General features: G+C 41.5%; 1 protein-coding gene across 2 annotated transcripts in view; it reads right to left on the bottom strand.

Moving 5' to 3' along the window:
- The window catches only part of tnfrsf21 (tumor necrosis factor receptor superfamily, member 21), a 28,203-nt gene extending 13,958 nt beyond the window's left edge, over window positions 1–14,245 (bottom strand). Inside the window, exons 1-3 of one of the 2 annotated variants that reach the window (XM_027153543.2) lie at window positions 13,660–14,245; window positions 9,073–9,661; window positions 6,026–6,469 (exon numbers count right to left, since the gene is read on the bottom strand). In XM_027153543.2, the coding sequence (XP_027009344.1) occupies window positions 6,026–6,469; window positions 9,073–9,661; window positions 13,660–13,683 (1,057 nt within the window). In that variant the 5' untranslated portion in view covers window positions 13,684–14,245. Of the gene's footprint in view, window positions 1–6,025; window positions 6,470–9,072; window positions 9,662–12,647; window positions 12,718–13,659 lie in introns of those variants that run through there. The other variant, XM_027153544.2, reaches the window with a different exon arrangement.
- Window positions 14,246–17,238: the final 2,993 nt, after the last annotated feature.

Below are 17,238 nucleotides of genomic sequence, written 5' to 3'. Positions count from 1 at the left end.
ACCATTCCCTTGCGATCGGTCCCCGTAGTGCCAGACCAGTGAGTGACAGAGGTGTTTAGAAAGAAAAAAGGCTGCCCAATTACACGCACATATGCCATGGTTCTTCAATTCCCTGACGAGCGAGGTTTTTTTATACTCAGTTCAGGCACCAAGAATTGCAAGGTTGATGCACTCTCAGGACACTCTTCCATTATCATCATACCTATTCATTGGGATTTGATGAAATAAATCCTGCATGCACAGCTAATGTAACCACGTCTTCCTGAGTGCCCTCCTAATAAGCAGTTCATCCCACAAGTGCTTTGCTACATAACTCTCCAGTTGGTGCATTACAGCCACAATTCTGGCCATCCAGGAAGACAGCAGACCATCCCTCTAGTTCAGAATGCCTTCTTGTGGCCTACTTTGGTATCTGACATTACAGACGGTAAAAGCCTGCCAGGTCTGTGCCCGGTCTCATACCCCTCACCAGTTGCCAGTGGGACTACATGAACCACTTCCAAAATGCCAACATCCATGGTCTCACATCTCCATTGATTTCATCGCTGATCTCAAGGTTATAAAACCATCTTAGAAATCATCGACTATTTCTTAAAAGCCTGCAGCCTAGTTTCTAACAATAGTATTTTTCCGCAGCCATGCAAAAAGACAAGGCCTTGTTTCACCATGTGACTATGGTTTGTAGCATCCCTGAGAATATTATCTCAAACAGGGGAGTTCAATTCACCTTGAGAGATCGGAAAGCTTTTTATAATCACCCCAATACATAAGCCTCACTTCCGGCTACCATCCTGAAGTTAACGGGCAAGTGGAACGGCTCATCCAAGGGATGTCTGTCCCAGGTTATCAATTTCCCATTCTCATGGTCAGGAGAGCAATCAAATGCACCAGCTGGCTGGATTTGGAGCAGGAGTGTGTTTAAAAACGCCAACGTGTGGCTACAGAGGGTAGCTAGGCGTCAACGCTTCCAGGCCGATCATCGACAACACCCGCTCCCAAAGTGCAGTACTGACCAGGCCAGGCCTAGTGTGGCTGTCCACCAGATACCCCAACCTTCTTCTTCCATGCAAATACTAAGCCCCAGATACATTGAATAAAAGGAATGGCTTAGGAATGGGCATCGGCAGTTTGGGATAACGGTGCCCTAATTTGTATTTGAAACTTATATTAGAACATCTGACATGACGAGAGGACATGTCTATGCAATTGCTGCAGCTATGGCAAGACTCTAACATGGCTGTAGACTTTGTGGTTCAATTTTGCACGCTGGCAGCTCAAAGTGGATGAAATGAGGCAACATGAGGGGCAGTATTGATACATTGTCCAGAGACATTTAAGCCTGTTTTCAGTCCCTCCAATCTGGATTTTGTCCTGCAACCGAGCTCACACCAGCGAGGCTCAATAATGCTGGAACTGAGTCTAACTGCTCGGCTAACCGCCCGGGCACACAGGCGAGCCATCTCCAATGCCCAATCCCTCAAAATACAAAATAGATGGAACTCAGAACCGAGATCACATCAAAAAGTGAAATTAGAGAATACTGTGGGCTTATTTTCACAGAAACCTGCCTATCGGTCAGTGGTTCAGAGACCGTAGGGTCAGGTCCAGAAAACAAAAGGTGGAGGAACGTGTATTTACATTAATAACCAATGGAGCTCAGACTTGCAGACAGTGTACAGTAACATTAAGGGTGCATGCAAAGGTGCACCCCACCCCCACTTTGGATAGTCTGATCACATTTCAGTATTCCTCCACCCTGCATACAGACAGTTTCTCAAGCAACCCCCAGGTGAGCAAAAGTGTAAAAGTGTGGTCTGAAAAATCCGTTCAGGTGCTTCAGGACTTCTTTGACTGCACTGACTGGGAGGGGTTCAAAAATGCTGCTACACGTGAGGACTGAACAGTCGATCTGTATGGTAGCTGTATCTATTTACATCAGCACTTACCCCAATCAGGACATACCCCAATCAAAAACAGTGAAGTTCAAGCCATGCCGCATGCTCACTCAACTTCAAGAAGGCCATTAGATCTGCTAAGAGGGAATACAGACTGACACTGACTTCACTTTACTGCTGCCGACAACCGGAGCATGTGGCAGGAGTTACGGAATATCACAGACTACTGTACCAGGGCAGAAGCATGTATGAGATCAATGACAGCCATATCACACACAACGAATTCAACTTTGAATTCAAATTCTTTGAATGAACCACCATGTGTGTGTGTGTGTGTGTGTTTGTGTGTGTTTGTGTGTGTGTGTGTGTGTGTGTGTGTGTGTGTGTGTGCGTGTGTGTGTGTGTGTATTTAAAACAGTAAACACTGAAAAATCATTAATGATGCATGTCTTATGCTTGTGATAAAACGATAAAAAGACTACACATATTGTATGAAATGTCTGCTTGCTTTTCATGTACAGTATATCTGACAGTCACATCAGCATGTGTACAAGATGTAGAGGCCTTTAACAGCGGATGTGGTGGGACCCTGAACCCGGGCACCTCCCGTAACACAACCCCCTTTGTCTCACCCCACCATGCTTTAGAACTGCACTGATAAACCCACTCAACAAACAGGGAACCGGAATCAGCTGGTTTATACTGCTTGTGGTTGGATCTGGAGTGCACACACACACACACACACACACACACACACACACACACACACACACACACACACACACACACACGGCTTAAGCTTACATCAGTCAGTGTTCAAAGCTGCAGTGGTGAAGTCCCCCTAATGTAACCTGGCAGCCTAGATGCTGTCATTTCCCCGAACAATCTCAGTTTAAAAGAAAGAAATGAGACACGTAGAAACTGAAAAACACCAAAAAAGGAAGTGAAAGACAAAAGAAAGATGCCAACAGTAATAAAAGAGTGAGAGAATGAAGAGGAAAGGTGAGTGTCAATGTGTGGGAATTAAAAAAAAAACTACAATAGAGCCGACAAAATATCTCTCTTTGTGTAATTGTGAGAAAATAAGTGACAAGAAAGAAGAGCCGACTCAGGTACCAGCATGCAGAACATGAGAACCAAAAAAAAAAAGAGATGGTGAATAGAGCAGGTCAGTGAGCGTTACAAGAGTGCGGGTAAAAATCTCCATTAAAAAGGGTGTTTTTGTTCATATTGCCAAACAAATGGACATTATAAATATTCTACTCCAAGCCCTGAGCAAACACATTTCTTTTAAAATCAGAGGTTTATAATACATGGATACTGAAACATACGAAATGCTTTAGGTCAGTAACACACATACACAGTGGTGTGAAAAAGTGTTGGCCCCCTTCCTGATTTAAAATTTTTTTTTGTCACACTTTAATGTTTCAGATCATAAACAAATTAGTCAAAGACAACACAAGTAAAAACAACATGCGGTTTTAAAGTGAAGGTTTTTATTATTAAGGGGAAACAAAATGAAAAACCCACATGGCCCTGTGTGAAAAAGTGCCTGGTTACTACCACACCTGTTCACGATCAAGAGTTCACTTAAATAAGACCTGACTGACAAAGTGATGTAGACCAAAAGATCCTCAAAAGCTACACATCATGCTGAGATCCAAAGAAATTCAGGAACAAATGAGAGAGAAAGTAATTGAGATCTATCAGTCTGGAAAAGGTTATAAAGGCATTTCTAAAGCTTTGGGACTCCAGTGAACCACAGTGAGAGTCGATATCCACAAATGGTGTAAACATGGAACAGTAGTGAACCTTCCCAGGAGCGGCCGGCCGACCAAAATAACTCCAAGAGCTCAGCGACGACTCATCTAAGATGTCACAAAAGACCCCACAACAACATCCAAAGAACTGCAGGCCTCACTCGTCCTAGTTAAGGTCAGAGTTCATGACCACCATAAGAAAGAGACTGGGCCAAAATGACCTGCATGGCAGAGTTCCAACATGAAAGCCACTGCTGAGCAAAAAGAACATAAAGGCTCGACTCAGATTTGCCAGAAAACATCTCGATGATCCAAAAGACTTTTGGGAAAATACTCTGTGGACTGATGAGAGAAAAGTCGAACTTTTTGGAAGGTGTGTGTCCTGTTACATCTGGTGTAAAGGTAACACTGCATTTCAGAAAAAGATCATCATAGAAACAGTAAAACATGGTGGTGGTAGTGTGATGGTCTGGGGCTGTTTTGCTGCTTCAGGACCTGGAAGACTTGCTGTGATAATTGGAACCATGGATTCTGCTGTCTATGAAAAAATCCTGAAGGACAAAGTGTGGCCATCTGTCAGTGACCTCAAGCTGAAGCGAACTTGGGTTCTGCAGCAGGACAACGATCCTAAACACACCAGCAAGTCCACTTCTGAATGGCTGAAGTAGAACAAAAAGACTTTGGAGTGGCCGAGTCAAAGTCCTGACCTGAACCCTGTTGAGACTGTGGCATGACCTTAAAAAGGTGGTTCATGCTCGAAAACTATCCGATGTGGCTGAATTACAACAATTCTGCAAAATTCCTCCTCAGCACTGTAACAGTCTCAATGCAAGTTATCACAAAACGCCTGATTGCAGTTCTTGCTTCTAAGTGTGGCTCAACCAGTTAATGGGTTTAGGGGGAAAACACTTTCACACAGGGCCATGATGTAGGTTTGGATTTTGTTTTCCCTTAATAATAAAAACCTTCATTTCCAAACCTCATGTTGTGTTTTACTCGTGTTATCTTTGACTAATATTTAAATTTGTTTGATCCGAAACATTAGTGTGACAAACATGCAAAAAAAAATCAGGAACACTTTTTCACACCACTGTATGTGTAGGTTAAGTGACTAAAAACAGGAATATTCTTTGCACTGGCTAAGCAGTCTATAAGGGACTGTGGGGTTAAACACAATGATGAACTCTGTTTCTCTTAAAACTTTCTGCTGTCAGCATGATTATTGTCATGAGTTGCTTGTCCACAATGCAAAGTGCACAAAACATGAGAATAAGAGAATTGTGAAAACCTCGTGTTCGTGTTAGTGCTCAGTGCCACAGTATAGAATGCTGCACATGTGATATGAGACGCAACGATGGTTGCTTAATGGCTTAGAGAGTGGCAGAAGTTTGTCCTTTAGTATTGTTGCGGTATGCTAGTACAGTAGGCCATTAGTGTGCAAAGACTACAATAACCTGTGCATTGTCTGAATCTGACTCAAGTCACTTTTTCACAATTTTAGCACATAACATTTATAATATTAATTTGTGAATGATGGGAATGAAACAAAATAGGAAAAAAGTAAACGTTATGCCAAAAGGGTCACAACCCTCAGTTTGAAATCTAATCTCTGATCTAAACCGAATAAAGCAAACGTGCTCACGGAAAATAAATAAAACTCGTAAAGTATGTTTTTTGGGGACATTTTGACAATTTCTGTACGACTTATCGCTTTCCTTTTTCCTTTAAAACCCAAAGTTACATACGGTATTGTACAAAGTTCTCAATAACCCTTTAATTGTAGCTCGGCAGAAACAGAAAGCGACATATTGCGACATACAGAAAGCGACATATATGAAGTCTGTCAGGTTTTAACGCAAAAACAGAAGTGAGAGCAACAGTCCGAGTCTACAGAAGTTCAGCTTCTTAAAGATGCAGCAAAATGTACAGCTTATAGAACTACACAAAATGTGCCTGATAATACTGAAGCACTTGTGTGAAGTCACACTAAATATGGACTTTGTTTTGTTTATTACGTTCTACTCACCTTATAGTCGATTAAAGTTAATGTTTAACTGCCATATTTTTGATAGCGTTTCACTATACGTTTCTGCTTAGCTACCGCGCACCCTTCTTTCTTTCCCTTAGTCTTATTAAAACCATCTTAAACTGAGAAAAAAAAACAGAGTTAATTGTTATTTTTGTATTATTCGACAATCATAGCTTAAAATTCCTTTATGTACGTTAAACTGTTGGAAAACGTATTTATGCGATTTTGTAGATTTTGTTTTTGTGCACTACGTAATAGTGAAATAAATATAGTGTAATGAACTATAAAACCTAACCAGAGTGCAGATGATGGTGTGAGAGGGATAATACTGCGGCTCTCACCCTGGCCGTTGGAGTAGTAGATCCACTTCTCCTTGTTGTGTCCTGCAGGAGAGCTTGGCTTCTTGTGAATGGCTTTCTCCACAATGCTGCTGGGGTCCTGCCTCGGCCCCTTCTTTAGCACCCGCGAGCTGCGTTTAACACTGCACACCACAATCACCACAAGAAACAGCAGCAGAAGAAGCACTATCATCCAGGGCAGGTGCTCGTTGATGTCGAAGTGCTTGTGCATGCTCGGCCGAGGCGAGCCTCTCCTGATGGGCCTGTAGGATAGACCCTGGTTCTTCCTTTCAGGCAGAGCTTGCTGATTAGCTGGCAGGAGATTCCATGTTGGCAAGGGGTCCGGGGTTGGAGAATTCAGAAATTCTGCTACATCTGAGGGGCTTGTGGGGGTCGTGATTTCTGCCATGCTATGGGTTTGTGGATTTGTTAATTCCACAATTGTTGCTGAGGGCCAGACAGAAAATAACAATATGGTGAGAGAGAGAGAGAGAGAGAGAGAGAGAGAGAGAGAGAGAGAGAGAGAGAGAGAGAGAGAATTGTAGTGTAGGGAGGAGAAAAATGTAAAGAGAACTCAAATGCACACATACAGATGCCCCTGATATAACAAGCTGTTTTGTAGAGTTTAGAGTTTAAGTGCAGCATGGACTCTCCAAAAATTTTAACGATTATAAAATTTAAAAAATGCAATGAAATACATGAGTCTCTCGAGGCGATACGGCAAATATCGTGTGTGTTTAGACATGCGTGGCTTACTGTAGGTTTCCTTTTTAAATTGATCTGCATCTGTGTCTGTGATGCATTAGACTCTTACCAGCATATAACAAAACAATTAAACATGGTTAAACGTTTACTGGTGTGCAGGGTGGCCAGGTCTCAGTAAAGCCCTCAGTCTCACCACAGCGACAGCTCAAAAGACCTACAGTAAGTATGGACTAAAATAAAATGATCAGGTGTTGGAAATAGAAGCTGCATTTGGCTTGTCATAATGCTGTTGTAAGATAGCTTCGCTAAAGAGTGTATCTGAAGCACAGGGTCTATGTTCACACTCTGCTGTTCACTGCTAATTCTGGGAAAATCCCTTTTTAAGGCTCAGCCCTCTTTGTGAATCCTGAGTTCTTTACAATGAATAGATGACAGTAAAAGTCATCACTGTGATTTCCGTAGCATGGACTGAATCAGCCTGGAAATGAATCTCCCTAAAGAACTGTCTGATCCTCATGTGGGAAAGTCTGTTCACATATTGAGATTAGTTTTACTCAAATACATATGAGTAAGGAAAGCAGGGCTCTCAAGTTTTGAAGACAGGCAAGCGTGACATCTCCAAAAAAAACAAAAAACAAAATAATGGGGAGTTGTTGTGTTTGCTAGGGATCACTGACCGCAATTTAACCAGATACAAAGTATTTGTTTAATTTCCATTATATTAATTTGTGTGTGTGTGTGTGTGTGTGTGTGTGTGTGTGTGTGTGTGTGTGTGTGTGTGTGTGTGTGTGTGAGAGAGAGAGAGAGAGAGAGATTATGACTGGTGTGTTTATTTATTGTAAGTGTTTGTTTCTCCCATATAAAACAGTTCAGCACAAACCCAGACATTTTTAGGGTCATGATTGTTTCGTTTTTTGACCACCGAAGATACTCTCGCTAATGAATGTTTTTTTTCATTGGTTGTTGTGTTAAATCTTACCCAGATAGTGCTATTTTCTGATTGGCTGTTGTGTAGCCTCTTTTTTTTTGATTGGCTGATAAGTGTCAGGCTCGACTAAGAACTCCAGGGGAGACGCGCTTGATTCCTGCCCGGTCCCATAGAGACGGCGGTGCGGACTGATACGTTTTGGGTGCTGCGGCTTATTAAATATATGATAGATAGTCAAAAGGTTTTTCTTTGCGTGACTGTCACTCTCAATGCATGACACTTGACAGCCCTGGGAAAGCAGTGGTCCATGGAGGAAAGGTCAGAATGAAAGTCAGAAGTAAGTGAAGCACTAAAAGTACATGTCTTGGCCTTGTGCTGAAGGCATTTGTGGGACATGTGATGAGCCACATGTGAACTAGTTCCCCGGGCCATAGTAAAGCCTGGTTAAACAGAACCCTGCTTTATCTTATTTATTTATATATGTTTTTATTTCACACTGCTCAAACATTACCCAGTGGTTAACAATTAATCCTGGCTCTTCATAATCTGACGTTTCACTTTGCACATTCCTAAAACTTGGCTCAACCTTTTTATTTGCATTTTTCTGGTGTAAACAACCAACTAATACAGCGTGATACCGCTTAAATAGCGCCTTGTCTCACACTTTCACATCTCGCCTGTTAAAGTCTCCAGAGATGCAAATAACTAAATTTTGTTAGAAAATAACAAAACAGTTTACACAACATGCAAGCTTCCTATAACTGTATAAATCATGTGATATGATGCTGAAGGGTTGTTCGGTTTCTGACCCAGGGTCAGGTGATAAAACGCTATATTTCTGGACCCTATAAATTCCATGAAGGACAACGTGCAATTAGCGGAAGCTCTTGTTTGTTGTCTTCTGCCGGGTCACTGGGAGGATTAGAGATCAGTGAAAAGTCAATTCAACAAAGGTAACACTTTGGTCGATAAATTCGAGCTCTTTACGGCACATAAAAACTGTCACGACTTACAAAAACGAACCCCTTTGTAATATCTGTGTCTGCCTGAAGGGAAAGTGATCATTCCTGGGTGGAGTCTTAGAGATTAGAATAACAAAACCTCGTAAACGATTACAGCTCACACGTTCCCCGCACATAATCCCCTGCAGTTACTGTACAAACTGAAAAACAGATCTTTATTTATTTATTTAAATAAATAAATAAAATAATACCTCCTCTTTAAACAATCTATTAAGAAAATGCCAGGAAGCGAACACTGGTTTTGTAACTATTAACTGATCTAGTGACCTATTAACTGATCTAATGACCTAAAGGTGTGACACTGGTGTACTCATCACTAGTGTGGGCATTTCTGTTGAAAATTACTTCACAAATTCTCATATTTACACGTGTCTGATAGTGCTTTTCATTCTTACCTCCAGGTGCAGGATCAGTACTGTGTGAGGAGGTTGAGATGGGGTCTGGTGCGGAGGGTCCGCACACGTTGTCTGTCTTGTCTGTGCCCTTGGTTAGAAGCAGCATTCCTAGCGCCTGGCAGTCTGTGTGTGTTTGGCACCTGTGCGCACGTGAGGGTACGCTAGAGAAGGTGCCGCGTGGACATCTGCGGCAGCGCACATCCTCTGACTTACGCACACCCCAACCAGGCAGGCACTCTGGGAGTGGGGAACACTCTCCAGGCGGACACACGCACACACGGTCCGAAGTAGCTGTGCAAGGAGACTTTTCAACAAACGGAGGTAGGCAGCGACTTCGGCAGCGGTGGCACTGCTGAACACCGTTCTCACCCCGAGTGAACGTGCCTGCTGGACACTCCATGCACTCTCGCATACTACTATTGGTACAGTGGGACGACACGTACGTGCCTGCAGGACACTTATCACACACGAACTGTGTTCCTGTGTCAGGGTCAGTGTAGCGATACTGTCGGGGGGATATAGACCCCTCTGTGCCTGGGCTGGAGGTTAAAGCCTGGACCAAGACATCATTAACCAGAATGTAGAAAAGCTAAAGAAAGAAACATATCGTCAGTGTTGACTGGAAAGCAATGAACAGACACATTGAGAATGTTATTATGTATGTACTGTATACTTAAGTGATGCTCATTCCAATGGCACCAACTGACCCAGAGAAATTACCAAATCAAAACCCAAAAGTGCTTTCTCTTATTGATAGAAAAATAGAAAGTACTGAAAATATGTGATTTCACCACAAATGAGGTATGTACTGTATTCAACATATCGAATTAATCCCTTTATACATACAGTAAGTACTTTAGTACCAACCAAAGCATCAGAATACAGCCCATGCTGAATGAGTAAAGACTGAGGGATGGACAGCATCCAGTAGCAGAAAGTGTAGCAGCTTTAGGGATTTCAACACAACCTTCCACTATAAAAGAAACATCTAGAATTATGTTAAAAAGGAAAAAAGAGGAATGCTCAGATCCCACTGTGGCAGATGAACTGCACCATTCTGAAGCGATTCAAATTTATTGGGCTCCAGTGTTGCCAAAACCATTAATACCAGTTTTCTGCTTCTCTTAGCTTATAATTACATCACTTCATGCTTCATGCCTTTACATTTATGCCTAGGTTTTATTTCCCTTGTCTACGCACTGCTTTGGCAACTATATATGTTTTGCAAGCAAAGTGCTGAAATGCACACAACACACAGACACATCGTTATTTTTTATGTTTACGTGTGCAGTCCATATGGTCTTTATCCTGCGTATGCCTACATTACATTAAAGGTTTATAACAACACACACAAACAAAAATCGGATTTGTGAGAAACAGAAAACATTCCGATTTCTTCGATGTTCTCTGGTTGGTGTGTGGTTTGTTCTCTGGAAGTGTTTATGTATAGTATAGAGAGAGAATATCGGTGTTGTGCCTATAATCTGCCACAGTCTATGTTTGCAGTTGATCACATTGTGCCAACTTATACAGCATTTACTCTTGTAGTCTGCCTGGCACCTGAATTCTGAGTATGTTAATAATTGTTTATCACTTAGAGGTTATAACAGCAGTGTTTCTCAGTGTCGCTATATGTCCGTATCCTAGTAATCCATTTTCCATTATTAGTATATGTCAGGCAACTGACACGTTGTACTGGGAAAGTGCTTTCAAACCTGTGTAAATTCGTATTGTTGGAGTTACATCTCTATTTTCACTAGCTACTGTATATAGCAGCTAATGTTAGCAGCTGACGATTTTGCTCAGAATTGCAAAGCCCAGGCTAGAACTTGCGTGTATGAAACCACCAATGTGTGAAGAAAAACGTGTTTCTATGGTGACTCCATTCGAGATTTAAAAACAACCTTGAATACATAATGCAATAACTACAAAATGGACATTTCTCTATACAGATTTTTATATTAATCACTAATCGCTCGCATCCTCACATAACGCTCAGCAAGGCATATGGATCGGACTAGAGAACAAACTTTGACCCAAGAAACATTACACGATGTAGTCACATGGTGTAAAACGTTTATCCCCATCACAATCAGGAACAGCATAACGATCCGAACGATCCATATAAGTAAATAAACTCTCAAGACCTTAATGATCCTGTTAGACAATCAATGACAGCTGTCTTTTTTTTTTTTTTGTATGTATGTATCACCAGATTTACAGAATTTGTTGATGATCATTAGCATGGTCATTTTGGCATGCTTTTTTTCTACCCCGGGCAAATGTCTCAACCGGTGATTAAATCCTCTCTGTGTGTATGCTCAGAGTATTGCGTACTGTACTGTATATACACTCTACTGAATGACTCATCACATCTTCAGGCTGACCCGTGGGTGAGGCCGTTTGAGAGACCGATGCAGTGTACTGTATGTGCTTGCTGTTCTTCAGCCCGGTTATACAGTAGTGCTGCTGCAGTGCTGCATAAGTCACTGAAGAAGGAGAAGAACCGCAATCACCTGCATTTCAGCCTCTGTTGTCAGATTTGTTTTTCCCCCCGTTTGAAATGAGCTCTTATAGAAGTCATTGACGTGTCAGTTCGATTGTCGACCTGTTGATATCAGAATTCGATACGGGTGTGTTCTTTGGGGTTGCTGTGTCACGTTCGCAATTAAAGTCCAACTTCAAATTGTCATATTATACGGTATGAATTACACACAAGTATGAAGTCTGGACGGACCTCGATTGTCATAGCAGCAAGTTTGGTGGTGAAACTGTCCACATGTTTCTAACACTGGAAATGTAAGGCCTAGTAGTGTATGTACTCATGTATCTACATATATAGGTTACACTATTTTAATTATTCCTGGCATCAGCCTAAAAGAACTATATATGGAACAATGTTTACATGCCATACTGTAGGTTGCTGTTCTGTTTTAGCATGCGATGCCACTGACCACCTTAGTCATAATGCTAAACTGGAGCATTGCAAGTCTCTTAGGTTTCCATCAACACCACCATCACTCACCTTTATTACTCGAGAATATTATATTATCTCTCAGACTTTATCCGTTATAAGTTAAGGACTGTCTCTACTCTTGCTATGATTACTTCTGTAATGTATTAAAATTAGCATATAAATGTAGCCTAAACACATACGTACATGCACCTACAGGATGACAATTAAAATGAATTTGACTTTAAATTTCATAAATGTAGATTTTAGTACATCGTATCGTTTATATTTGGATGAACAAATCGTTCATATGTGGATCATATGACAAGGACAGTTTCTTTCCCTAGGCAATCACCCTGATCAACAACTCACCATAATTATATTTACTGCTTCTTATCATACTGTAAGTACTGCATTAATGCACAAAAGCATAATATTGCACGATATTGTTATTTGCACTCTCACACTTTATGTACATTACTGATCGTTCATATTCCATATTCATATTTTATATATTTTATTCATTCTATATCCACATTTTAAACTCATTCTGTCTACAGTACATTGTATCTCATCATCTGCATTGTTTTCTTGTATAGTATTGTGTTATTTATGTCCGTACCTTTAATAGTCACAAACTGCTGGAACCAAATTCCTTGTGTGTGTCAACACACTTGGCCACTAAACCTGATTCTGATTCTGATTCTGATTCTAATTCAGATTTCAGAAACATGATTGATGTATTAAACCCAGGACGATATAATAAGGCACGATGAAACACAATACAACCTGTTAATAAACATGTTATAACCAGGTCAGAGCAGTGGTGCAAACAAACCGTCAGCTCTGCCTGTTGGCATTTGTGTCCAATTTCATGTAACTGTCAACAACAAACAAAAAAAAAAACCATTCTGTTCTGGGTTTATATATATATATATATATCCAAAATAACATCCGACAGCTTAAAGGTAACTTTCATCCGACTCCAAAAAGACATAAACGATCGTGGTCTTGTGTGCCGTTTGATATCTAACATTAAAACTTAACAAAGGCTGCAGAGAGATGTGATATGAACTAATTATCTGTGATCATCACATATATACACATCATATAACAGATTTAAGCTTCACATATTGACTGTATGACTTACATGTCTAAAATGTTGTGTTTTTCATCTTCATATATAAATGTTGTATTGAAAAAGAGAAATCAGTATTGACATTATATGCGGAAGAGCTTTTGTCAGTGTATCAGTGGGGTGTACACAATAGAAGTTGGTCATGATGATCACATCTCAGGCAGCAGGGACACAAAAAACACTATTGCATGACATGCAAAACCCAGTGAAAAATCAACGGAACGTTGATTTTTCACTGGGTTTTGCATGTCATGCAATAGTGTTTTTTGTGTCCCTGCTGCCTGAGATGTGACCATTTAGTCTATATATATGTGTGTGTGTGTGTGTGTGTGTGTGTGTGTGTGTGTGTGTGTGTGTGTTAGATTTCCACCTGTGCCACTGTGTATTAGTTTATTCTAACAGTCTGGGCATGTGTACAGTACTAAACCCTGTCCCTTTAAATTCTACCCCTTTAAATGATCAGTATAATGAAAGCAGAAAAGCTCCGTTACTTTACCGCTAGCGTCCAAGTCATGGACATTGTGGTCGTTTTTGTCGTTGTTTGCTTTTTGTTTTTTGTTTATCTTCGTCGAATCCAAGAATCGATATTAAACTACAGACAGTTCTACAGAGAGGTCAGTTTTCCTGATGAAGGTGGAACACCTCCGTATGAAGACCTCCGCATTACGCAGTGGTTCCTGAGCGCTTGGAACTCCGTTGTCCTTTTTATACTCAGTCTCAGGAAGATGGTCGAGGTTTGAGTTATATGTGAAAAGCCTTTCGCTTTGCGTTAGTGCTGTAATTCCCATAGCGATGATGGATTTGGTGACTGGTGCCTCCTTGGCTCGGCTTAACGCCCCGGCTTCGTGTTGTTGTGCTGTGTTGTGTCGCAAAGCGGGTGGGCGTTAGAGACACACGTCACCAGAGCAACCGAACACGGGTGGGCTGTGTTTACACACACTGCTGCACTACAATAGCGCACTACATAGGACACACACCGTATCAGTGCACTTGCTGTGGATGGGATGATGTACTATTTCCCAACTTCACATCATTTTCTTTATTTCTCTGGTGGATGACAGTGGATACTATGAATATTAAGGGGTGTAACCGGTTTCAGGATTCGATTCGATTCGATTCGAGTCACAATTCGATTCATGTCCAATTCCATTAATAGTTACAAGCTTAACAGTGAAGTTAATCGACTTGATTCCGGCTTCAGAAGTCGACTTAATTCATGATAAAAGCTTCATCGGGTTGATTTAAAACACTGGGTTGATGATTCGTTTTGAATCGATTTACATGATTTGATCCAATTTATATAGAAATTAAAAAAAAAAAAAGTGAATTCATATATGAATGGAAAAAAAAAATCTAATATATGTATTTATATTTTATAAGAATTTATAGCTATGAATATTGCCACACAAACAATTATATTTATCATAAATTATTATTAATATGGACATAATTGGTGCATGGGAATCCTGTTGATGGCATGTGTTTTTGTTTAAGTGCAATGCGTGTAAAAATGAGATTGATGGAATGTAACGGGGACTAAAATAAATATTTTTGTCATCTTTCTGCTCTCGGATCAAAATGAGCTGAATATAATCTTTGTAAAATAATGTACCTTGCAGTAAGACATTTCGAGAACATTGGGAAAGACACTGTGTCCTCGAGGACTAACACGAAACAATACCCCTGTATTGTTGCATGAGAGGGTGGGAACATATCCACTGACGGTTGAGATCCTATCTCCCTGCTACTTGCCCCACCCGCGGTCATGTGATGTACAACAAAGTGCATCTTCTGCCAAGAGCACACACTACAAACCAAAAGTCCTAGGTCCACTGCCAAATGAACAAACCTCAGCAAATTAATTCCCACAATTGCTGGGTATAAAATGCTAGTAACTGTCACCATTATGTTGTGCTTTTGTGTGGTCACATCAGACTGAATCCACCTAATGTAATTGATCCACCTGCATTTCAGGGGCAGTCTGCTAGAAAGTGTCACTGCTCCTCATCGGACCAAATAGACCTGTCCAGCTCTGGGGACCAGCTGTGGCACTCTGAGATAGCTAGCGGAGAAAATAAAACATGTTGAAAGAAGACTAGAATTTCGGAGTAGTTTCAGACTCCCTTAAGGTGTGAATTGTGATCAGGGCACTCATACTAGTACTGTTTTGATATATTCTACCAAAACCATATTTTAAAACTCACATTTGGTTGACTGCAGATATGTGCATCACACCCACCTCAGTAGTCACCACTTACCGTCGAAGGCGCTCTCATCTACAGAGCAGATGTCACATGTCCAGTAACCTCATTTACCCTCCTCTATTGTCTGATTCTCAAACAGTGGTGGTAACTGGGCTCTGGAATTGCCCGCCTGCCGTAAGGAAAGCTGATTTTATCTCGGCTTTAGATTTCCATTACTCCTTAGATTTTTTTGCCGGTAACTGAGACCTGGATATCCCCATAGAACACAGTTACACCAGCTGCTTTATACTCTTCCTATGCGTTCTCTTACTCACCGTGAGAAACAGGCAGGGGTGGTGGTACAGTTGTATTGTTGTCAAGGGAATGGTCTTTCACACCCCTCCCCTTGTCTTATTTAACCATATCCTCTTTTATATTTTATGCCATTTTAGTTTCCTCTCTAGTCAATCTTGTCATCATTGTTGTCTATCGCCCTCCTGGTCCCCTAGGAGACTTCCTGGAAGAAATTGACTCACTGCTCAGTGCTTTCCCTTCCGAAATTACCCCTCTGACAGTGCTTGGTGATTTCAACCTCCCCACTGACAAGCTTCGATCTTCTTCCCTCTTGACTCTTCTGGACTCACAAGACCCTCGTAAGCTCCACAACACCCCCCCCCCCTCCTTCATTGTCTTGGAGTCTTGGAATTTGAATATCAACCATTCATGGGAATGGTTTACTTCGTACCTATAAGGTAACATGGAGGGGAGTGATATCTGCTCCATGCAGACTCTCCACTGGTGTCCCACAGGGCTCTGTACTTGGTCCTCTCCTTTTCTCCCTGTATACTCACTCTCAAAGTTATTTCCTCACACAGGTTCTCTTACCACTGCTATGCTGATGATACTCAACTTATCTTCTTCCTCTAACTTGTCTTCTTCAACCTGCCAAAGTTCTCGGATTCCACCCCACTGCTGCGCTCCCTCTACTGGCTGCACGCATCAGATTCAAAACACTGATGCTTGCCTACAAAGCCAAAAATGGGCCTGCTCCTCCCTACCTCAAAGCCCTCATCAATCCTCGACCAGCACCTCGCACCCACTATTTCTCAGCGTAAGAGGGATGTATACAACAACGCTCTTTACTGTTCTGGCAACGAGGTGGTGGAATAAACTTCCCCTAGGGGTCCGGACAGCTGAGTCACTGGATATCTTCAAACGACGGTTGAAGACATACTTCTTCATGAAATACTTGAACTAACAGTATGTGTGTATTTAAAAAAAATGTCGAACAGTGTTTTAGTCTCATGGGATTTGAGTCTGTAACCTAGTGAACCAGAGTTAATGTATTCAATAACTTAAAAGCGCTTTTGTACTTCGCTCTGGATAAGGGCATCTGCCCTTAAATGTAAATTATGCTGCGGCGCTGTTGGGGGGTTTTGGTGCCTTGCTCAGGGGCACCTCAGTCGTGGCTGGCCCGAGACTCGAACCCACAACCTTTGGGTTACGAATCAGACTCTCTAACCATTAGGCCACAACTGAGCCAACCATTAGGCCACGACTGCCCCAAAGTGTTGGTTTGGTGACACTGAACACATTTAGAGGTACTGGCCAGAGGTTGAGTCACAAACTGTTCCGGGACCACAGAGTATATGACCTCTGACTGCTGTGGATCAGGTTTAGACCAATGCCTCTGTGTGAATGCCCAATAACCAGTCTTTTTGATAATCCAGAGAATGCAGCTGCCTCTTTCTTAAGCAGATGTATTTCTCCAGAGAGAAGAGCCTCGATGCTGAGCTTCAACTCACTTAAGCCAACCAAGTCAAGTCAAGTCAAGTCAAGAAGCTTTTATTGTCTCTTCAACTATATATAGTTGAGACAGTACATAGTGAAAT

Source organism: Tachysurus fulvidraco, chromosome 16 (assembly GCF_022655615.1).
Source record: "Tachysurus fulvidraco isolate hzauxx_2018 chromosome 16, HZAU_PFXX_2.0, whole genome shotgun sequence".
Taxonomy (NCBI): Eukaryota; Metazoa; Chordata; class Actinopteri; order Siluriformes; family Bagridae; genus Tachysurus; species Tachysurus fulvidraco.
Note: the sequence above shows the minus strand (reverse complement) of the source record. Positions and strands in the feature narration are given on the sequence as shown.